Genomic DNA, 23,213 nt, shown 5'->3' with positions numbered 1-23,213 from the left:
TGGGCAACAAAGTGTGAAACCCAACAATTAAAGTCCCTCAACAGGCTGCAGTCAGGTTGTGATTTGCAGGGGAATGTACGCCGATTCCAGTCTCTGGCATAAGTGGCTCTGTCTGCCCTAGAGATTTGGCACTGTAGCAGGGGATAAATGCATTTCAGCCCTCTGCTTTATGCTGTGCCTGTCCTATGCAAAAATCCGCCTTTTTTATAATTCAAAGGTGAAGGTGTAAATTTAAGTTACTGAGCACCCACATTCTAAATTATCTGGTTATTGGGGAGGTGTTGACTTTACATGGGTTATTTAGTTTTTCTTCTTTTCCTCTTCCACCCTTTCCAATTATCATGGATAACTGAGAGTTCGGTGGTCTGAAGAGACAGACAATTAAGATGGTTTCTAAACAGCCTGAAGGTAACTGTGAATGCTTTGTTCTTTCTGTGTGTCTAGTTAAACTTACTAGGTAATTGATCTGTTAAGTTATCCCAAGATGTTAAAAATACGATACTGTTTCTAAAAGCTTTCAGTTAAACTGGTTTAGCTATGGGAAGTAAGTAAATTAAGGATTCCTTTCTTCTGCTGTCACTTAGACTTCTTCTCTGTAACTTTTCTCACCAGCCAACAGAAAGGATGACTTTTTTGTTTTAAAGCTTGACTGCTTGCTGAAGACAGGCAAAATAAGGATAAAATAAAAACAGCAATTGAGGGTGAAGGTTAAACCCTCTGAACCACAGCGCTCGTGTCAGGTTCCACCTGCAGTGTGGCCATGAGGCAAGAACAATCCTCGTGCTTAGCCTGTCAAAGGGTACGCTGTGCATACGTGGCACTCGTCTCGCTGGCACAATCTGTGCTGTGTGCATTCAAGAAGTAGCAAACAGTTTCTAAATGTTATTCTCTACGGTGGAAGGGGAAAACGAAGTGGTTAAAATAGAGATTTTTGATGCGTGTGAGGATAACTCCTTTTGGCGAATTTGAAGCATGCTATTTAAAAGCAAGCCAGTAGCATTCCAAACATACTTAAACACTTCCCAAACAAACTGTGGAGAATCCAGGTTAAAGACCTGTTTTCCAGCAGCAGTGACACAGAGCATAGCCTTGCCAGGCATCTCGAGCAACTGGGGCGCCTCAGACTGTCCCCGCACCCTGACATCCCATGTCCTTTGTTGGTGCACCAGAACTACCCGAATCTGGTTCGTTTTCATGTCCTGAGTGTGTGTGACCCCCAAGGATCACTTTTCCATGGCAACCTAAGAGCGCTGCTGTGACGAAATGGGGAAAAATCAGAAAATTAGTCATAATCCTGGGAGAACGTGTGCATGCTTATGAAGTGATTTTGTATTGAAGGGTCTGAATTGGCAGCTTCTAAAGGTTTAGAAGAGAAATGGCAGAGGTCTCCAAACAACTTAGCTTCTACCATATGCAAGTGCGTCATCCTTGGAAAGGGCTGGCTGTGGTTTGAGAGTGGGAAGTCTGGCCGGCGTGATTTTGGTGGAGGTTAATGCCTCCTTCGGGGCGTTCCTGCAGAAGCCAACCCGTGCGGTGTCAGAGCAGCTGGCTCCTGCTGGAGGGAGCAGGGCTGGCAGCGCTGCGAGAGGGACCGATGCTGGCGGGTCCCCGGGGAGGCTGCGTGCTGCAAAGCCTCGCCTTGCCGTACCAGGAACCTGGGAGAGCCAGGGATGGCTGTAACCAGAAGCGAGGGGTGCTCTTTCCCTTGTTCAGAGCATTCCCCGGGAGGGCGTGGGCTGTTGGCTTTGCAGCCACGGAGGACAGCTTCTTTTCTTGTCAGGATTTAGGTGTTTTGAAAAACACGCGTTGGAAAGAAAACAACCTCTATGGCTTGAAGTAGTTAACCAAGAAAAATCTCCTCTCCTCTCCTTACTGTATTTAAGGAAATTGCTGACTATACTAAATACTATTTTGGAAAACATCTGTTTGAACTTTAATTCTCCCATAACCCTTTAGCTTAGGCTGTGGCATGTGAAACAGGTCCGAAGCGCTCCAACTCCTTATCCTCGTGCTACTGTAGGCTTCTGCCATGGTGGTAGGACCCACTAATGAAACCAGCCTGCTCCTTAGCCCTGTGTATAAACAGGGGAATTGCTTTGATTTACAGGAACCTGTGAATTGTTACTCTGTCTCCCTGAGAGTATGTTTCTGCTGATAAATGTGTGTGCTTTGCAATGTATTGGCAATGCTCGAACAGGGAGAACGCTTTTTTCTTCCTGTTAGCTTTTATTTTCTCTCTGAAGCACGCCAAGCTGGGCCCTGAGATAAGGGTTGTCAGTCTAGCCAACTTGGGTTCTTTGGGGTTTGTTTGTTTATTTATTTATTTCTATCGACAGTGGTCAGACCAGATAGCAGGAGTTCCTACAAGTTGGGTGGTTTGGTTGCACTGGCATGGAGAGGGAGGGATGAGAGAGAGGATAATTTTTTGATTGCAGCATGTAGTTGAAGATAGTAATTTGTATAAAAGTGCAATGCTACCTTTGGGGGGGAAAGAGAAGGTTTCCACTGTGGTGCTGCAGCTCCTTAGCTTGCTAGTTTGGATGTTGCAAGTCAACTTCTGGAGGTGGAGGCCTGTAAAGTTGTTGTGAAAGCTGTTCCCCCCTGAGCTGCAGGTGCAAGGAATGTGCTGAAACAATCAACTTGCAGAGAGCTGAATGTCTAAATAGCTTCCCAACCACCAGCTCCCCTCTGGGAAGAGAGGATACCTTCTTATCTAGCCAGAATCTCTTTCATCTTCTGATTTAGCCAAGGAACAAAAAAAAAAAAAAAAGCTGGGAACAAGTTTTGTGACTTGGCTGAAGCCTGAGGGAGGATTCTCCCAGGCAGTACCCGTGCCCATTGTCTTTTAACAATTCCGATGGGGTTATCAATGCTATCTTCAACAAAATTGTTTTGCTGCCTTTGTCTCTTTCAATTCCCCCATTGAGCTAAATCAACTTAGTGGCATGTTCCTGTAGGCATAGCAGCATCAATTTACGGTGTACCTCGTAGGGCAGTCCAGCATCTGACAGACAGGATTCCTGATAACCCGGGATAACTCAGGTGACTTGGAACTGAAAGGAGATGAGGAAACCCTGCCTGACTGTAGAAGACAGGAGAAGCAGCCGTGTGCTTTGCAGCAATCTGTTAGCAAATCAAGAAATGGCAATAATTGAGTTCTGCAGAAGAAATTCTTGGTTTAGGCATCTCTCACGTGGTTGTTGTTCAGAGGCCAAAATTAGACTGCTGGCTTCCATGTGCAGTCTTTGGAAGAGGAAAACGCCTCCGGGACGATGCAGCACACCCCAGGTGTCTCCGGGAATTTTGCCATAATAGTATGTTGTCGTCCCTACTTCTGTCTGTTGAGTTGATATCGGTGTCACCCAGCCAGTCCTGTTCCGAGGGCAGGGAGGGCCGCCTTTGAAAGGTACGTTCGCAAGACTTGTAAAGTTTGTTATACTAATAAGGCTTCATTAAACTGGAACGGAAAGGGCAGACCTGTCCTGATGTAATCAGGAGGGCCACTCGCAGAGGACAGCCCGCTGCATTGAGGGCTGTAGTTCAGCGTGCAGCAGCGACTTGGAAGAAAGCATCCAGCTGTTGGGCTGGAGTATGGGCCAGATGCTGCCGCGATCCAGCTGGATGTGAACTTAAAATCCGCGTGGGAGACTTGACTTGCATGCAGGGGGAAAATGTACAGAGTAGCTGGCTTGGCTTTTTTCAGAGGAGTGTTTTTGATGCCACAGTCTAATAGCTGCTGAAGGAAATCTAGCTGGTAAGTGGCAGCATCCTTAATCCTGTCTGCATGATAGGAGGGCTGAGCTTGGTGAACAAAGCATCAGATCCTCATCCGTGGAACACGTTAGAAATCTGTTAGCAGTGTTACAAGTGTGGAGTGGGATAACTTCATTTCTCTCCCTCCCCCTCCAAATTAGGCAGGAAACCAAAGGGGCAGACACAGAGTTTATTGTAGTATCAGTTCCAGGCTTTCCATGTGGCATTTTAAATGTCATCTTGAAATGATGTTTCAGGGCGGGGGTGTGCACAGACAAAGAATTCTTCTTTGGTTGAGGCTAATTGACTTGGAAGATCAAAATTTTAAAGACAGCCCTTTTGTGAGTTAGGTATGAGCAAAGTAGTGACATGGAACTAGGGAAACCCCCCTCTTCACTAGGATGACTTCCAGTTTTAACAACAAATTTACATATTTCCTCCCATAATGCAGTTACGTCCTTTTTTGCCTAATTGGAAATGTCAGTCATGGCTGTTTGAATCATGTGCATCTCTGGTCAGTGCTGGTGTGTTGTGAATTCCTCTAAGTACTACTTAAGGATCTGAAAGTTATACTGCCTTCCCCAGGTCTCATATCTGTTTGCACAGGATATGAAAGAGTACAATACATGCCTCAAGACCTCTCAAGTTTATTTGGAATTATCCAACAATTTTGAAACTTGCCCCCCCAAAAATCTTCCTTTGGTGTAAATATCCATTTAACTGAAGAAGCTGTGGCTGAAGGGGAGGTTCCTTCAAAGTTGAAAGTATTCCTGTGGTTAAGTGTAAAGAAACAGTAGTTTTTGCAAAAATTAGATATTTTTTCCCCCTGAGCTTTACATGTTTATGTAAGGAACAGTATGATAGAAGTGTTGAAATGCATCTCCATCTGTTTTTTCTTTTAACCCAGTATTGACCAGTTGGCTTTATACCAGTTTTCTCCCTTCTTCATTAAAAGAAAAAATTTCTCCCTTTCTTCATTAAAAATAGGGTTCAGCTTGTGCTGGGGTTCAGCTTGTGCTTTCTCGATTTCCCAACTGTGCTGTGTGTGTTTGCGCACTGATGTGTTTTCAGTGCGACAGCGTCTGATAGGCTATGGCTGAATCTGTCAGTCCTCAGGTATGAGCAGTGTCACATCCTGCAATTTTAATTACCGTGCTGTGTACTGTCAGAACACTGTACCTGAGGTTTGCAAGCTGTTTCACATTCCTCCTTGTAAGCGTGTGTTTGCCTGCCTGCTGGCTGGCTGTCAGGTTTGCTGCGCCTCTCCAGGTGGCTGAGGAAGCATTTGATTTATTTATCCTAGCTGTCTAGTACAGTCTGCTGTGCCTTCTGAAAGGTGGGGGGTGTAGGAAGGCTGGCTTTCTTTAAACAATTTTGGAACAAATCCTCCGGATGCTATATCCTCTGGGGTTGTCTTGAAAGGAAGACCTAAAACTAATTGTAAGTTAAGGCAGCCTTCACACCTGAACTACTAGAAGGTGAGTGAAAAGAAATGGTCTCTTTATAATACAGCTCCTTTTAGTATCTCTTATGCACGAGATTGCCTCTTCTGCTCTTATTTTTCCATGTGAACTGTGGATACCTACTTAGTAGGATTTCTAAATGCTAGAAAATGCAAAAGGTTGCTCATGTTTGTTTCTAATTTTCCCTTCCCTCCCCTTGGACGATGTAGATGTTTGGCTTAACACTTACTGTTTCTATGTATTTTTTTCTAGATTGAGGTGTTCCTAATCAACCAGATCTTTTGGGAATTTTTTAAAAGAAACTTTGGTGGGTAAAAGATGTGCCATGGAATGGTAGCACCAAAGAGCAACACAGGATCATCTCTTGCCTTGACCAGCCATGGGTTATTTCTTCTGCTAGTTATCTTTGGTACCTTTATCTTGGAAGCACAGGCCACAGGTAAGTGAAACCTTTGCTTGGCTATACTGCAGGGAGGGGTCTAAGTATGCAGATGGCCTTATTTTTATGGGGAAGCTGGAGGTGGTTGTATTTGTATGCATCTTTCAGTACTCGCAGGAAAAATTCGACCACTACTTGTTAAGCAAAGGGCAGTATTTGAAATGAACTAGTCTTGCATACGAGCAAAATGAGTGCTCATTCTTTACACTGCTATTTTGATTCCCCCAGCTTTTTTTCTCTGCATTCTCATCTCTTTACTGCAGCTGGGGGTGTCAGGACTGTCTGAAGAGCGAGCATGGACCACATTTTAGTTGAGTGATATTCTCATGTAGACGCTTTTACTTGTACGCCCTGTAGCTACCTCTCATGTGAAGTAGTTTTGGAAGCACAGACTGTCTTTCAGCTCTTTGTACAGCTGATGAGTCTGTGCAGTGTTTACTTGAGTGGTACCTTCCAACACCTCAGCACCCACAAACTACACTCCTCTGTTAGATCATTGCAGCTTGGGTTTTTGCTCCTCCCCATGCTAACTTCCTTATCTGGTGGACAAGTACGATGATTAATGTAAATAGCAGTGCAATGGAATGATACCCTGAAATAGGGTCTTTTCTCTCAGCCATGATGCAGTTTGTCTGTAGAGAGGTGACTGATCAGAAGTAGCATGGGATGGAGGGAATAAGTTTGTATGTGTGCTTTAGGTGTGTGGTCTTGCACAGAGCTATAAGAGAAGTTATTCTTAAAAAGGCAGATTTGATTTCAGATGCTGACACAGTATAGATCAACAGCTTGTCTTTAAAAACAAAATCTCTGTTCTCAATATTAGCTCTAAAAAGTCCCATTTTGTTTGAGATACGGTACCTGAAAATATTCAGTGAGCGATATGCCTTGGCTCCAGTGAATTTTGGTTTCGTCTCTGTGGGGTAGAGCAGAATAAATGGTCATGGCCAGATGCACTCAAAGCAGAGGTTATCCTGTACAGAAAAGTCTGCTGGTGCTGGAAATTTCCGGAGGAGTTGGTCTCCTTATAATATTTCTAGCTCTTCAAGTTAGAAGGGAGAGGCTGCTGAAATGAGGTATACCAGATTTCTATCTCTTCCTGGCCTAATTTTGGCTTTGTAGGTAAAGCGAGGTGTAGGAGAGAAACACAAGTGCGTGTGACTGATTGGCAAGAACAGATAGTAAAAGGGGGAAGGGGACAGGGTCTCTTTTAATCTGGTCTGTCCTTGGGTTTTTGCAGCCTTGCTGCTGTTGCCGATAATGCCACAGCCTTTTTCAGCTGTAGGCCTGCCAGATCTGCCTCGCCGCCTGGGGCTGGGACGCACCATCCCTGCCTGAAACTCCAATTACACACTGCAGCACCTCGGAGTGAGTCTGTAATCAGTATGCAAATGCCTTGCGCTGCACAGGGCTGCTGAAGAAGAGAAAGGCAGCCATGATGCTGGCAAATGTTTTTGGGATCATTTCTGAGGCATCCCATGTCATATTAAAAAAGGCACTAGTTAAGCATATGGTGAGACCCTAGAGTGGTTCTGCATTGTTTCCCTTCCTGTGCTCCTTTTGCTTCAGGACCCAAAACCAGCTGTGGTAAACTGCTCAAGGCAGATCAGCGGCTAAATAGGATTAGGGTGGCTAGGCATGAAGCGTTTCCTGCAGGGGAAGTGAGAGAAGTGAGCGCGTGTGGAGGGGAAACCCAAGCATACAGCGGAGGGCAAGACACAAAGGGGGGAAATAAATCCTGGAGGAGGGGGAGGGCCGGCTGAGCCATGCTTCCATCCTCCCACCCACAGGCTTGGAGGCTGTGAGGTGGGGAGGCAGTAACCCGACTGCCGGGTGCTGGGAGGGATGGGGGTGCGCAGCCATGTGTCACAGGCCCAGGGAGCCGCACCTGCAGCGGCCCGCCAGCTGTCAGCAGCGCTAATGAGCGCCTCAGCCCGGGAGCCGGGGGCCAGATGGAGGCGCAAAGAGGACTGGCGAGGCGCTTGGAAAATCATCTTTCCCTCATCTTCGTGCCCCAGCCGCCCCTCCGTCCTCGCTTTATTAGTTTACATAGCAAAAACATGCAGAGTGAAGCGGTGTTAACGTGAAGCAAGAGATGGTATTAAATCTCCTGGTAGTAATGCTTATCTCGAATGCAGGGCCGATGTGACATGTTCACAATTGCTACAAAAGATGAAGAATGTTCTCATAAAAAGACATACAAGCATGGAGACAATGGGCTGGCTCGGCTCTAAGTGACAAAGCAGAGCTTATGATTCATATGCTTAAAACCATATAATGCATATTGTATTGCGATCATTTTGCTGTTTGGAAATGCTATTGCTTGACTTCCAGGAGGCCTAGATACATATTCATGCTCTGGGCGGGAACGTGTTCTCTTTTACACATGATAAACACAGAGGGCAGACTGATTTCCAGTCAGCAAATGTTTGGTCTCTCCTCTGGTAATAAATGGGCTTTATTTATGCATGGATTTCTAACAAAAGTCTTCAGCACTTTGTCTCAAGCAATCTATCCAAATATCTCTGAGTGCCACGAGATGAGTATGATAAGTTGCTTAGTCACTAAGCACACTGCAGAGGCTGGGGAAACTGCTCCCTTTTCACGGGAATATAATCATGAATATAAAAATAACCACTGCACATATTTTGGCACAAAACAAGTGCGGCATTTGGTGATGGGCAAACAATTAAGCTGTGTCAGAAGAGACGGATTTAGGAAGACTTCAGTGCTGTTCAGAAATATTTTTTGGGCTTTATCACTGTTGTGTCTTTTTTTCCCCCCTAGCAAGTTCTCCAAGATTAGTTGAGGGAAATTAGGAAGGAATGAGCACAAGAGACCTGGGAAGCAAGAATCTGAAATGCTAAGGCTTAATTCTTGTTCTCATCTGTTTTCTTTGAGGGTTCGTCTCGAATGTAGCTGAGAGCTGGGTTACCTAATAGGTAGAGACAGGGAATTGTTCAAATGTTGGAGAGGAGGAATAACAGCCACTTTCTCTGTTTTTCTAAACCGTAATGCTTCTCCATTCTTTCTTTGTTGCTTTAATTTTTTTCCTGCCTCCCTTCTGTGTCCCTTAAAGGTTATTCCCAAGCTCTCAAAGGCCTTGTGTGTTTATCTCATTCACAGTGGTCCTCCTGCCTGATCAGGTTATTTCTGGAAGGGTGACAGTGGATCAGAATAAATTGCTCGTTAAATTTTTAACTTGCAGTCTCTAAAATATTCTGAAAGCTTCCTATCATGTGTGTTCTAAATGGTGTAATTTCTCTTGGATTCATAATCAGCTCTGTCAAAACGTAGGCTGGGCTTTTCATTACTGATAACAACACCACCTGTCTTCAGAAATGCAAGTAAAGGTGTTAGTAAAAGTATTATACATTCTGAAATAAGCAAATATCAATACCCATAGAGAGCTTAAATATTAACCTTTAAAAATTAATAATGCGGACCTGGTGAATTGAAGTGCACTTAGATTTAAGCACAGACTGATTTTTGTTGACCGATCACGTGTGAAATACCATAAAGCTAGCTCTTTAATTTTTAGAGTTGCCATTAAAGTGATAAATCGATCTTGAATAAACTGAAACGACTTCATTCCTGCGTGTTGTCTCTGACGCAAATGCAGCCAATCTGCTGCATGCTGTGCTAAGGTCTTTTCAGTGCCAAGGTTATTCTGCACAGAAGCTCTTGGATACCGCTGGTGTTTGTTTGCATTGCATAGAACAGCTTGTTAGAGTGCACTCCAGCCACTGAGCAGATCCAGACTTGTCCCTATTCTTTGGGAATCTGTATGAAGCAGAGGTTTCCTTTGTCTCTAATTATGCGGTTGAAAGGAAGGCATTTATACCGCTAGGGACGAATTCAGTGTTCGTGAAAACAAGGACAGTGCAGCGTTGGATAGCTACACAGAAATGTGAGGAGGTGTCATGCACGAACAGAGGACCTCAATTCCAACCTTAATGCTTTATATAAGTGTGGGTTTGGAGAAATTACTGGGTCAGCACAAAGAAGTATGTAGTTCCCCACAGAGAGAAAAGGGCGGGGGGGAGTTTTGGGTGTGATTCTTTTTTCCAGTCCCTTTGGAGAGCTTACTAAGAGTAGAGGGGTACAGAAGAGCATGGTGAGGAGCTGCAGAATGATGTCCGGGCTGTGAAGGTGGCTAGGAAGAAGATGCAGATGGGCTCAAAACTAGTCTAGTCAAATAACACACTGTTCCTATGCTGATCTAGGCAGTGCTATTTAAGCAGCTCACTTAAAGGGTGTAGTAGGAGTCTCAGGTAGCCACACAACTTGTTCTAATAGTTGAAGGATGAATTAAAGGAAGCATAATAATAATCCTTAATTTGCCTTTTGTTTGTCCTTTTAGGTTGGCTCAGCAAGTCCAAAGGACCTACATGTGAGTAGACTCATTCACTGCCGTACTGTGAGAACCAAGTGTGGTGTTTAACCTCTTATGTTAACCAGTAATAAGCTAGGATTCACAATTTTACTTGTGTTGGATGCTGAGATGCATCTCTGTGCCCATTTCTATTTTCCTCCCTTGTATTTGGGAGGGATGGTTGCCCTCAGAGGAACTTCTTATGTTCCACTGTGCCTGAAGGCATCTCTGTGCGTCTGTATAGCATTCACATGACTCAAGGAAAACCAAATAGAATAAATATTTCATTAAAACACAAAAAGAAGGATGTGAAGCCTGTGGAAGTTTTGAGAGGTTGCCAGAGAGGATTGGGACGGCAGGGAGGGCAAAACTGAGGCCAAAAAAAAACCACGAAACCTTTTGTTTTCTTTAATCAAGAAAGGCGAAAATCTCATCACGGAACATGACTGGATATATTGCATTGGATACTCAGCTTTTCATTTCCTGTGCTCAGAAAAAAGTAAAACCTTTCCTGTATGAATGTTACAGAGGAATGTAATTTTGGGAGGAAGTGGGAAGCTTATTTGGCTGTCTGTATCTGTTCTAAATATATAAAAATTTGTGTAAATCTTTGTTGAACTCTGAAATGTGATCTGCTTAGTCTGAATCTTCCCCTTCTCCTCCAAGAAAAGAGAAGACGGGAACAGGGTCTGATGGGAATGGATTCACAAAGAACTATTTAAAGGTGTGGGAGGGTGATCTTACCACCTACCAAATTCTGGTCCTCACAAAGTGGGAGGGGGAGAAGAGCAGATGGAGTCTTCTGAATCCTGAATTTTTAATCTGTCTAAATTTTACTCCTGGCAAGACTGGTATAACACATGCCTAGTATGAAGGTGCCTTCAGTTCTTGGCCATGGTTTCTAGCAGGAAAATAAGCTACTTTAGGAAATAGCTAAAGCATTGGCTGGTCCAACTAACGCATCTTGGCTTCTTTCTTGGGCTGGAATGAGAAAGATGGAAACTGGCAGGAGTTTCACTGTAGAGGAAAGCAGGGAGACGAGTTGAATGGCACGGTTCATTCTTCAAGAGAAAGTTATTTGTGAGTTTAGTCCAAGTTCTGACTCATCTCTGTATCGGTGTCCCCTAATGTCTCCTGCATGCTATGCTGAAGATACAGACTTGTCTGTCTTCAGACAAGCAACTTCCTCCTATCGGAGTTCTTCCTCTTTCTCTACTTGACCCCATCATTTGGGAAGAATTTAGTTTTGTTCCTAGTCTCATAGGAAAAGTCCTTACAACGGGACAGAAGAAAGTTTCCTTGCCATTACCTTGTGCCACTTGCAATTCCTTTGCTGCTTGTGTCCCTTTTGACTCCTAAACTGGTTACCTTGGTAGTTAAAGCATGACTTTTTTCAGTTATGTTGAATACTTTTCCCTTCTTGTTGGACCTATTCCCCTTCATCTGTGTAAGTGACAGGACTATATTTTATGAGTTTGTACCTGTTTATCTGTGTGTGTTGATCTGCATGTGGAAAAGCATTTTCCTTTTAATGAAGAAAACCTCTGGGGAGTATTTCTCTTCCTCTGCAAGCAGGAATTCCCCTGAGGTAATTGAGTTTCTGCTTTTGCAAAGTGTTGTATTGGAGCTGGAGGACTGGTGAATTGTTTGTTTCCAGATGTGAAGTCTTTTAAGGGATTTGAAATACTCTGTAGGTATGTGACTGCTTAGATGGGTTGCCAGGTGGATTGGGCTAGAGGGGGTTGTTACTGAAACTGTTAAAGAATAAACTGAGCTTTCTGGCCCAGCCTAGTGCAGTGATCCTCTTATAATGGAAGGAGGACTGGAGCTTTGGGAGTTCCTGTGCTGAGGAGACTCTCAAGAGGCGGTGGGGATGCTCACTTACTGCTTGTTTACCTTGGCCTGCCTAGTGCTGGATAGATATGCTCATGTGTTCCTTCTAGAGAGGGCCAATGCCAGGAATGCAAGGGTGAGTGCGTGTATCTGCTTGGTGTGTGGCAAGAGAAGCATTTCAGGGGAAGCATAAGGCAAAGATTGAATAGAAGGGTAACAAAAGAACATCTTTAAATGCTGTGGGCTCAGTGGTCTATGTCTAGCCCATCATTGTAATTCAGAGGGGAAAATCTGTCCTCTTTGTGAACAGAAAGACACATTGCTGCAGCTTTTTGGGATGTATTTTTTTCCCTTTGTGAGTGAAAGGAGAATTGTGTCCAATTTGAGAAATGTGGACTGCCTGTAGATTGGAGTATGCAGCTCTGTTGGAGGATGCATTGAGTTTTCTGCCCAAGGTCAGGGAAGGAACGTGGTAGGCCTGACATACGTGGAGAAGTATAACTAGAAAGCCAGAAGCTGCTTTTGCAGCTTGGAGGAACATTTTCTATGTCCTGAGAAAAGGACCAGCATGACGTATAATGAGTTTCATGACGGATACGCCCTTATGCATCCATAAATCTGTGCATCAGAAAGAATAAAATTGTGTTTTGTGATCTTACCAGTGTTGCTGTTCAGGCAACTTTGCAGTCTGGGGAATGTCAGCTGCTGAAACAATAGGTGAAGTTTTTCTGCTTTAGGTAGCTCTATTTCCTTCAAAATATTCTAGTTCTCTCTGGAGCCTCTTTGAGCCTAGAAAGGACTACAAACAGATTGAGATTTGTGAGAAGGTGGCAGAATAGACTGAAGGTGAATGAAGCAGAAGATCCTCAGAAGTAGAGGAGGGGGACAGGAGTTCAGGAAAGCAGGAAGGTGAAGGTTTCCACAGGTGGAGTTGTGAAAAGATCCTGGTGGTTTAAAAAGCCAGTTAGTGGCTTGGTGATTAAGTAGTGTAAGTCCTGAAAGAAGGTGGTGTTTTAATTTTAGTTATGCAAGCTGATTAGAGTGGTTGAGAATAGTACAGCCTTGAGAGGGAGAGCTGTAGTAGAAATATATACCTTTTTTTTCAATGGTTAGGTAAGTGTCTTAATGCAGGAGGATGCAGGGATATGCCTTTAACGCATCAGGCTTTTTTGTATGCAGCAGCACTGACTCACTAATCAGACTGTGGCAGACTTTAAGAACTCAGGGTTACAAAGTGTGCATGCCCTCCAGGGACCAAAGCTCTGAGGCTGGAGTCTCCTCAAGTCAGGAGCAGAGCAGGATGATGATGGGGGTTACTGGAGCCCTGGCTGTCTGCCCACGAGGGCTCTAACATCATGGTCTGATGGAGAGGGAAACTGAAAGATGGCACAGCATCTGTGTGTGAAATGAAAGACAAAGAGGAATTTCAGGTGGAAGTTGCTGCCGTGTTCAGAGAAACATCTTTGACTTTCTGAGGAAGTTCTGCTTTACTTAGTTTGTCTGCAGTTTTATAGCTAAAAGCAGCTTTGCTCCTCTCTCCCATCCTGCAGTTGTCTGCTACACCCGCTGTAGAGGAATCCTTACTATAAACAAGTTAAACCTATTAAAGCTGCTGGACCCTGGATCCTTGTCAAAACCAAGTACCGCTCCCTGCTGATGGTAGTGTTCTCCAGGCAGGGTCTGTGTCATTGTGTGCATGGAATGAAGTGAATGTCAGAGTGGGGTATGGGACTTCTGGTGCTTGCTGCGTGTCTATTCTGGACCACCAGCATCATCAGAGGGCCTGGCCAGGAGGCTTAATGCTGCAGAGGTCTTTTGGAAAGTAACTCTGTGTCATACCAAAATCAGAGCTGTTGATTTATCCTTGCTGGGAGGAAAGTATGCTTTTATTCTTGTTTCCTCTGGCCCATTTCACTCCTACCATCGTAGTGGCCAAACTTGAAACTCAGACTCCTGGGGTTGTGCCTGCTATGTAATCTCTCTCCAGTAGTTCAACTTTTCTTCCCAACTTACCTGTTTCTTAAAAAGGACTGGTACTGTCAGAGTTGTGCTGAGCCATGTGTTGTGCTGCAGAGTAGCTTGGCTTCTCTTCAGCACAAGCAAAGGACCATGTCCTTGATGTTTTGTGTTACTGTAATGATGGCGCTTCTTCTATTATATTGCTGGTTTTAGTTTCCCTACCAAAAGTAACCCTGGGGGATACTTCTCTAGGACAACCTTCTGGTTTTGTTGTAAACACTTTCTTGGATGTAATTGGCTTATAAGATACAAAAGATAGAGGTTTTATCATCTGCATGCTTAGATTCAGCTGCTATTTTCTCTAAACTGAAGAAATTACTAATTTTTAATACAAAAGCTGAAAAATCTTAACATAGTCATAGGCTGCCATGAGTTTGCCTTTGAATGCAAGTCTTGGTGAAACTCATGAAGATGTGAAGCTTGTTTTTACTATTGTATTCTTTTAGTCCTCCACTTTGAGTTTCCAACAAGCTAGTCTTGTTGTAAATGTTATTGACAGCCCAAAGTAGAAATTAATCTTGCTGTGATGTAGATGTCCTTGAGCTAGCATGATTTTAACCATCAGACCTTCCCACTTTCAGTCTCATTATTTGCATTTATTTCTCAAACTCTAATGTCATCTTTAGGCTGACAGTTTCAGCTTTGATAGTGCTGTGCTGGAAGAGGCTAGCCCTTGTGAGAAGTTTTGTCTCCACTAAGCACCCTGGAGAATTGACAGTCTTGGCATTTGTCTCTAACTCAGGAGACTCCTCAGGGCTGGAGCACCTCTTCAGAGCACTGATTTTTTTATATATGTATATTTTTTCCTGTCAGTGTTGCCTTGGTCCGGTTTGGTTCCACTTTAACTACCTCTTTCCAGTCATGCGCTGATGCCATGCAAGACTGGTGTGCTGGGGTGGGCAGCAGTGTGACTGCTTGGAGGGAAGGGGAGGTTGCAGCCTGCCATCCAGTGAACTGAGCATCCCTGATTCTTGTCATCAGCAAAACCGGGAGAGCCTGGCAGAGGCTGCTAATTAGGGGTGTTGTGGGGAGGTTCGTTCTCTGACTACAGTCAAGACAAGCAAAGGCTTAACTATTTTACTGCATTCCTCTGGCCACCTGCCACTTGTCTGAGGCAGGTCAGGAGTATTTCATGGTTGGCTGCATCAGGCACTGCGGAGCAATTTGAGAGGATGAAAATCGATGTCTGTTCTCCATCCTCTGACAGCAGGGAAGCATCTATCACTAAGTCTGTTTCCATCCGCTGAACTCTTAACTTAATTAGCAGCTTTAAATGGAGGAAATGTCTCTCCTGTCATCGGTTGGTTGGTTAGCACCAAGGGAGGGTGCCTGCAGAATTAAAGCTTTTGTGTTTTTTTCTTTTTTAAATGATTTGGGTTTGGTGCCAGCATTTCAAAGCTGCTTGACAGTGTGCACCCTGCACAAATTAATCCGAACACATCTCCCAGAGGGGTCTGTCACCTTTTCTTCCTGTGGTGGTAGAGAGGAGATAGTAAGTTGTAGGGAACTTTTTTTTCTTTCACAAATTCTGTAGTATTTAAAACAACCATTACATGAAGATAGTATCCTGTAGTGATCCCCTGACTGGTATCAGAGTCAATAAATTGAAAACGAGACTAAAAAGCCCTGCAGTAACTACGTCAGTCACTACATATCAGGCGATGGCAGGATCAAACTTGTGGTGCCCAGTCTGGTCTCAGATCTCTTCACAGGAACTAATTCCAGTTACTTTTTCAGAAAAGTTGACAGCTCTCCATCCCTTTGGAGAAGCTTTCTCCATGGGTGGGATTCTTCCCTGAGGCTGAGCTGGTTCCTGAGGTGCAAGGATAGGTGTATTAATGTTGATAATGTTTCTTCAAGCCATGCTTTTCTCTACCCGTACCTGTTGTACCGAGTTTAATGACCAGCTGTAATGATTCTTACTTTTGTGAAATCGTTCAGTAAGGGAGCATTTGGGAACCTCTTGCTTTGCCTCTTTTCGAGCCTTTCCCAAGCTGATCTCTAGACCCTTCAGACTACATGCTTTGGGAACACAATGCCTCGGCGCACCGCTGCTACGCCCCAGACCCTTGCCCCACACGCATGAATTCATCGCGTTGATCTTTCCACCCCTGCTTGTCGGGAGGGTCGGACAGCAGCTGCAGCTCCTGTCAAGCATGATTCCAGGCAGGGAGCTTTAGGGGGGAGAGTTACAAAAGGCCCAGTTTAAATCATCTGTGTAAGGGCACAGCAGAGGCTCTGTCACCCAGGCCTCGCCACTTGTCTTCTGGTGCTATGGTTGTAATGACATTAGCATTTCAAAAAGGGGATTACCACAGCCCCCAGGTTTGAGGGGAGGGTGTTCTGGCTGTTAATTGAAAAGCTGCTTTGTGGCCATATCTGCTTTTTTATCCGCTGTGTCTGAATCCTGAAGGGTTGGTGAAGGTGGCTAGATGGTGTTAAAAGTGGCTTGTTGCTGTTGCGAAGAAGCTGGTTATTTATTGGCCTAAATGTGAATTGCTAGGTGTGAAGCTGCTGTCACTGATAGCCTTCTTTCTTGCTAATTCAAAGTGACTGAGAATTTCCTTATGGAAAAGTTAAATTAAAGGGACTTTTGGGATCATAAAGGGACTTCTGGGATCACAATGGTATGATAGAGAAGTATCCTTAAATTATGCTTGCAAGAATAATTTAATGTAATTAAATCAGCTTGTCTGATGTATTTCAACCAGTGGAAACAGGCAGCATGTGCATCCTGTTCATTGTTTGCCTTCCAGGCCTCTTCTGGTACCAAAAACACTTTCTGTGCTCAGACACAAGGTTTCAAGGCAGTTCCTTGGACAAAATCATTGTACTTCTTAAAAGGTCTTGTTTAAAAACAAAAATTCCTGTAGTGAAACTTACTTTCTGACCCTTGCAACTCTCCATTGCATTATCCTCACTTTGGTTCAATATTCAGCTGATCTTAGCTTTTTGTTAAGTTCACTCTCCACTTTCTGATGTTGTTTGTATTAGAAGCTTGCATTAAGGCCATGGGTACACCAAATGCTAGTGGAAAACCACCACAGCCACCATTTCCTCTCCAGTTCCATTAGATGTAGAAGTAAGGAGGCCAGGCCTAGCAGGTTGGTCATCTGTTCCCTGGGGCAAGAGAACAAAGGGAATTGTCTTGCATACCAACAAGAGAGGCAAGAGTCCTTTGTGCAACCTCTTGACCATGTATGGGCCCTAAAATTAGTAGTTGACCCTCAGCGTCCAAGATAGGAGCCCCTTGGCTTGACAATGTGAGGATGGTTGGAGAGAACATAGCAGGAAATGCTGGTGATTGCACAGAGCTTTATCCTCAGCAGCATAATGGACTGTTGGATAGCAAGAGATAAGCGTGTTTTGAATAGACGTGCTTTATTATATACATAGGTTGAAGTGTCCACAGGCCTAATCTTTGTGTGTGCCCATGAGGACTTTTCTCACGGAGTGTGTTTGCTTAGGACATAGTTCAGCAAGTGGTTTTGCAAAGCAGAGCTGGCTTGAGTCATGGCTGCCCATAGCTCTGGGGGCAGCAGCGCTGTGTGTGCCAGCTGCAGGCCGGGCCTTGTGCTGTGGGTGAATCATGGCTGATGCACGGGGACAAACAGCCAGAGACCGACTGGAAGAGCTGCTCAGCTCTTCCTGAATGAGACAGCAGGCCTGGGCCCTAGATAAGCTGTCCCTCAGGGCATCAAGGAGGAACAAAAGTGCAGTTTCCTTTGTAAACACAGCACGGGGTACTCGGTGTGCTGAGGAAGGGAGGTATTTAACTTCTCTGTATGTAAACAGGAACTGTGCAAGGCCTTCCAGGAGCGCGGTGGTTGCTGACAAGGTGTGTGCGCACGTTTGTGGGCATATTTTTAACTCTACCAATCTCCAGGCCTCTTCTAATCTGTTTATTTCTGTAGAGTACAAATCTATCTATAAAGTTAAGCAAGGCTGGAGTGCCTTGACATTAGATGCTCAGCTGAACTGCACCGAAGATGGAGCTTTTGTCTGTCATGTGGCTCAGGTGAGCTGTACAGAAAGCGCAGGGTGGCAGAGCTGCAAGTCACTGTGGTCACACCATCTTGTCCTCTTCTTTGTTCTGTTTCTGTAAGTGCGCCGGCACACACAACTGTGCAAGTCTGGCTGCTGTCTCATTGGGAAGTCGGTCACTGAGTCACTGTGCAACCGGCTCTGGAGTGGGCTTTTGAATCTGTGGTTAGACTTAGCTACCATACATCTTTACGGGGCTGTTTTGGGAATGTGTGAGTTTCTCCCTCGTCTTTTCTAAACACCTTTCATGGCAGTGATGATAGAAACAAAGAAACACTCAGAGTTATGGTGGAAGTAGGCTGGAGAAAAAGTAAAACTGCAAATCTGAATGCTGTGAAATCTGAATGCGTAGAAAGTAAATAAGGCAGAAACTGCAAACAGTCTGGTTTCTGAGGGGCTGTTTTAAGTTTTGGGGAGAGGTTTTTAGGTTTATGGGGGTGAACCGTATGTCTTTCCAATTTCAGGGCAATTATTGTTTTAAAGGCTTGCAAGAGGAAGATAAGGGCAGCAAAAATAGAATGAGTAAGTGCTGGCTATAATATTTAGTGGGATAAGAGCATTTGTAATTATGGAGTAAGAGGAGGGGAAAAAAGCATGAAGGAGAAAGTAGTTTTATTTCCCTTGCTCCTGTTTGGATTAATGAATTTAATTACTTGGAAATGGCTAGTCACAAATTTGTGGGTTTTTTCAAATGTATTTTTAACAAGACTGCGAATTTTAAAAGAAGAGGCAGTTCAGTAAAAATAATTAAAGATGTTAGAACTTAACTGCTATATCCCCCATTACTAGTGCTTTGTGTCTGTAGATGTTAAGAGAACTGAATTAATATGCCTCTGATGTACCAAGAAGGGAGAAAACAGGATTCAAGAAGATGCAATTCTAAATGCAGGAAAGTAACTGAGATACTGACTTTCAAATAAATCCTTATAACAAAGTTGCTCTTTCCTGTTCCCGTCAGCATAAAATAGAAATATGAGGAGGAAATGGCAGAACAGACTAATGTGATTCATTGTCACCAGCAGCAGGAGTTCATGAGGTGGGGGAAAGGGGATGGGGCAGAATGCCAGAACAGAGATCTTCGCACAATAAAACTGTCAGAAATTCCTTCTTCTTGATGGCTTGGTTAAATTTCCACTAAATTGTGTGCTTGTTTATCAACTTAAACTTTTAGTTTCTATAAATTGGTATGGCAGCTAAGTAAGTAACAAAACAAAGAAAAATAGCATTACATCTTCAAGTTAGGGAAGATAACTGCTGGAATGGCTATGATGTCAGATAAGTTTACCATTATATGAATCTTTCCAAGAAGCTTGTGTCTCACTGGTAGTCAGCTGGGGGAGAGGAGGTCTCAAGTCACACAAGCACTGCTGAAAATTTTTCCCAGTGTATTTAATCTGAAAGAGGGAGTTAGTATCCTGCAGCTTAAATTTGCAAGCAAAGCAGTGCCAAAGGAGAGCTCTATAATTCCAATCAAAATTCAGTAGCATGATGCAACCTGAAGATCCAGAAGAGCAGAGATAAAATCAGATGGGATTCAGTTTGGTAAAAGCATGAGATTGTTTTTTCTCTGAAATGGTGCTTACCAACAGTACTCACCGCAAAGGACATCCTTGAAAGAGTTGGAAGAAATGTAGCGGTTTAACAGAGGGTTAGAAATGTCAATTTGCCAACTGTGATGAAGCTGTAGAAAAGGTTATAGCTGAATTAACCTAAATGTGGAAATACTGTATGATAAGAAACAGCAATGTCAGAGCAAAAAGTTTCTCAGAATACCTTCTAGACATAGGGTACTTCCCTGTTCTATTGGAAATAGGTGCACTTGAGGGTTTTTGGGTAATTCGTCTTTGTTGTGAAGCTAGCTTGCTCTTACATCTGAAAGATATCCTCTCTGTGGGTTGCTACCGTCCTGGAGGTCTCCTTGGCTGCAACATAATTCTGTTTGGCACTTCAATTTTACTTCTGGGCAGGAACTCACTTCAGTCTACTAGCTTGTGATTGCTCAAGAGGATTTCCAGGTTATGTTCCCATTGTCATAAACCTTGTTATTGAAATTTGTTTAATCCTTTTTACTGTAGAGTGCCAGGTCCCTTAATATGTCCTAATTTTGTACCTGCAGTCACATGGCTTCCTCTCAGAATTGTGCATTATAGAAGACTACTTTTCTGGGAGCTTTTTGCAGTCTGGACTAGAAATCTGTTGCCAGTAACTGCTAGACTGGGAATAGTTTTCAAGCTGTGGTCTTCAGGACACACAAAAATAGTCCATGTAGTTCTGCCTACCACATGATGATAGCTTCTTACTTTCAAACTGCTTTAATTGTGTTAAAGTAGAGCTTTAAATGTATTCTTGTTTTCCAGTGCAAGCAATTTCTATAACTGGCAGACTTACGTGCTCCTGAGTAAGAAGGTATAGGATCACGACCGCCCCCCCAGTGTGGAGTAATGCTATTGTTCTAGCAGTCTTACTGGTGAGTTTCATTTCTGATGAGGAGTTTAAAAGGAGCAGGAAAGGATAACTTCAAAAACCACAGCAATGAAGAGAAAACATAGGTACAGATGGGTCGCTCACTCTTCCTTGTGGAGTTGCTGCAGAATGGATGGATGTTAAGCCTGGCAGTGTCGCTTTTGCAGGGAAGTGTAGGGGCAGTACTTTTCTGCAGCAGAGGAATAGTTACTGTAATTTGGTTTCTGTTTACACTGTAAGCTAAAGAGTAAATATCGACTGTCTGTCTCTTCCCTGCTGAGAATAAGAGTGACAGTGACAGCTTTGATGTACGATAACTAGGTTGCAGTGATTTGTATTTATGGCTTTAATTTCTGGTGCAGTAGGAACAGGGGCACGAAAGTAGATCACGGTGCTTCATGTGAGACAGACACCTCCACCCACCTCGTTAATGAAAAGAATTTCCTTTTCCATACTGACTGGGAATAAAAATGGGGAGAAAATAAAAGGCCAATGTCATAATCCAGGTGACATTTCCTAGTGCTTGGGAGGCCTATGTACTCTGTGTCCTCAGGGAAGATAAGAAAAAGAGTGTGAGGAAGAGCAGTGGGTTTGTTTTTTGAGGAACAGATGGGTTTGTTTGTCTGCCAATTCTGGAAAAAGCTTAAATAAGGATTGTCTTTCTGAGAAGAGTAAGAAGTGTTTTAAGCTAGGAGATATGTTGGGGGGAAAGAGAAGAAAAAGGAGAGAGCTCATTTGATTAAACATTCTGCTTTCTTTATCGGTTACATGGAAGAGCGGAAACTGTTCACCCCTTTCCCTGTAACCTTTTGTGGCCCAGGTGGAGGGACAATGAAAAACCAATTGATAAGGTGCTGTTGAGCTCCACAGATAAGATATGATTTAAAATCTGTGTTTATCTGAGACCAGGCATGAGTTTCCCATCCTATGTGGTAGTTGCTGAGATAGAGTTGCCTCTGGAGGATGTTGTACATATGTTAATTCCCTAATTTTCCAGACATTAAATTCGGTTTCTACTTCTTGGAAAATCACCGGCACTTCTGTTGGAAGTTGACACATAATGGTGTGTTTAGCCACAAAATGGTCTTTTACACAATTGTAGTATCAGTTTAAGAGCTGAGAACCTATTTTAAGGTTTGCCATTGAGTAACCCTTTGGGAGAATGAAAGTCCATTTATTTCTTGGTGGCACTAGGCATTGAACATGTATTTTAGTGACAGTAACTTTGAAATCCCTAGGTACTTAGTATAAAGATGTAATCCAGAGGTTTTGGAAAAGGGCCTCTTGTATTTATCTCTTACATAAAATCCTCTTAAGGGGTTTTAAAAGGCTCTTGCATGTTTGCACAGCAGGAGTGTGATGTTAGCTTGAGGATGTATGGTCAGACTCCAGTTCAGTGCTCTAACCAGTGAGAAGTGACTTGGGAGGAGTGGGCCCAGTGAATTTAGATTAGGCTGTTCAGTATTTCCTTTATATTAAAATTTCCTGGTGAAAGATGCAAATGATTATGAGGAAATCCAGTTGGGAACTAGATGACTTTAATGATTCTCTCTTCTTTCCCAAACTTGAGGGCTTTTACTTTCTGTTAAGGCTGAGCTATCTGCTAGGGGTATTGTCCTCTGCCCTCAGTGTTAACTGCTGGGGTGTAGCTTTTCTTATGAGTAGTATGTTAGATTCCAAATGTGGCTAAAATAACCTTTTCTAAAAAGCAAATAGGAAAGGCAGGGGTTGGACAAGGGGCAGAACAAAGGTTGGAGCTGCAGGCTGTCTAATGTGATCAGCATGTGAAATTGAATGCAACAGCCTTTGGACAGTCCCTGACTATAATTGTGTTGGCAACAGGAAGAAAGTTCAAACAATTTGTGTGCTTGGTGGGATGTATCTGGTAAGAGAGAACTCCCGTGTGCTAAGCAAACTGTACTGGAGTGGAAAAGACTGGAAGAAAGGAAAATTAACATAAGTCTAAAAGAAAGAGTTGTGGAATTGCTATACTTCCTCTTGTCCTGGTAGCTCTGTGCTACCAGCTGCAGACATGGCTCTGTAGTGCCAGCTGCCTTACTGGTAGAAGACTGGGTTTTCTGTCATTTACCACCCAGAAGACTTCAAATCCTCTTACGGAGGAGACAGGAAACAAATAAAAACAAGAAGACCCTGGGTAAAGCAGATACTATGTCTGTCTTTATTATCAGAATGATTTTGCAATATCTGCTGTTGATCTGTGGGCTTCCTAGGTGGTATGTGTTCAAGACACCATGTGTTCCCAGTGAATTTGACCCAAGTGATGCAGTCTGGGTTTGGAGGCCTCCTGTTCCTGTTTATACCTGGTGACCACTGGAACGCTTAAATGTGTGTGCTGTTCTCTGAATCTCTGTGTTGGTGTGAAAGATGAGTTACAGATTGGTATATGATAACGTTCAGCAAATGGACTCCTTTTTTCTCCTCTGGAGCTCTGCTTTACTCTCTAGATGCTGATCTGCAAGCATCAAAATAACCTCCTTCCCTGCTAGCTTCTCCAGTAGACCCCAAGGGTATCCATACTGCTTATTTAGATGTTCTCAAGGAATCTGCATACACAGCTGGGAGAGTTCCCAAGTGTCTCTCTGGGGGACCAGCATTTCTGCTATTTTTAGTGTCTTTTCTTTGGGCCTTCCTTTCTGTGAGAAACTTCTCTGACTGGCAAGAGGCTGAACCGTACTTTTAAGCTTCCCATGTAGCTTTGAGAAACACTTTCGCTCCACTGCCAAGAAACCTGTAAGCAATGTGTGGGCATTTTCACCAAGCCTCCTGGTGGGCTGAGCTCTGCAGAGCAGCTGAAGAGATGACGTGG

The 23,213-nt window shown here is 43.7% G+C and overlaps 1 protein-coding gene across 8 annotated transcripts in view; it reads left to right on the top strand.

Moving 5' to 3' along the window:
- SUSD6 (sushi domain containing 6) overlaps positions 1-23,213 on the top strand; it is a 76,853-nt gene that overhangs the window by 28,593 nt on the left and 25,047 nt on the right. For 5 of the 8 annotated variants that reach the window (XM_040557245.1, XM_040557249.1, XM_040557246.1 and 2 more), the window contains 2 exons: positions 5,469-5,655; positions 10,016-10,045. In XM_040557245.1, coding sequence (XP_040413179.1) covers positions 5,535-5,655; positions 10,016-10,045 — 151 coding nt within the window. In that variant the 5' untranslated portion in view covers positions 5,469-5,534. Of the gene's footprint in view, positions 1-3,733; positions 3,755-5,085; positions 5,232-5,468; positions 5,656-10,015; positions 10,046-23,213 lie in introns of those variants that run through there. The other 3 variants (XM_040557251.1, XM_040557250.1, XM_040557254.1) reach the window with 3 other exon arrangements.

Source organism: Cygnus olor, chromosome 5 (assembly GCF_009769625.2).
Source record: "Cygnus olor isolate bCygOlo1 chromosome 5, bCygOlo1.pri.v2, whole genome shotgun sequence".
Classification (NCBI taxonomy): Eukaryota; Metazoa; Chordata; class Aves; order Anseriformes; family Anatidae; genus Cygnus; species Cygnus olor.
This window is presented reverse-complemented; position numbering and strand designations above follow the sequence as displayed.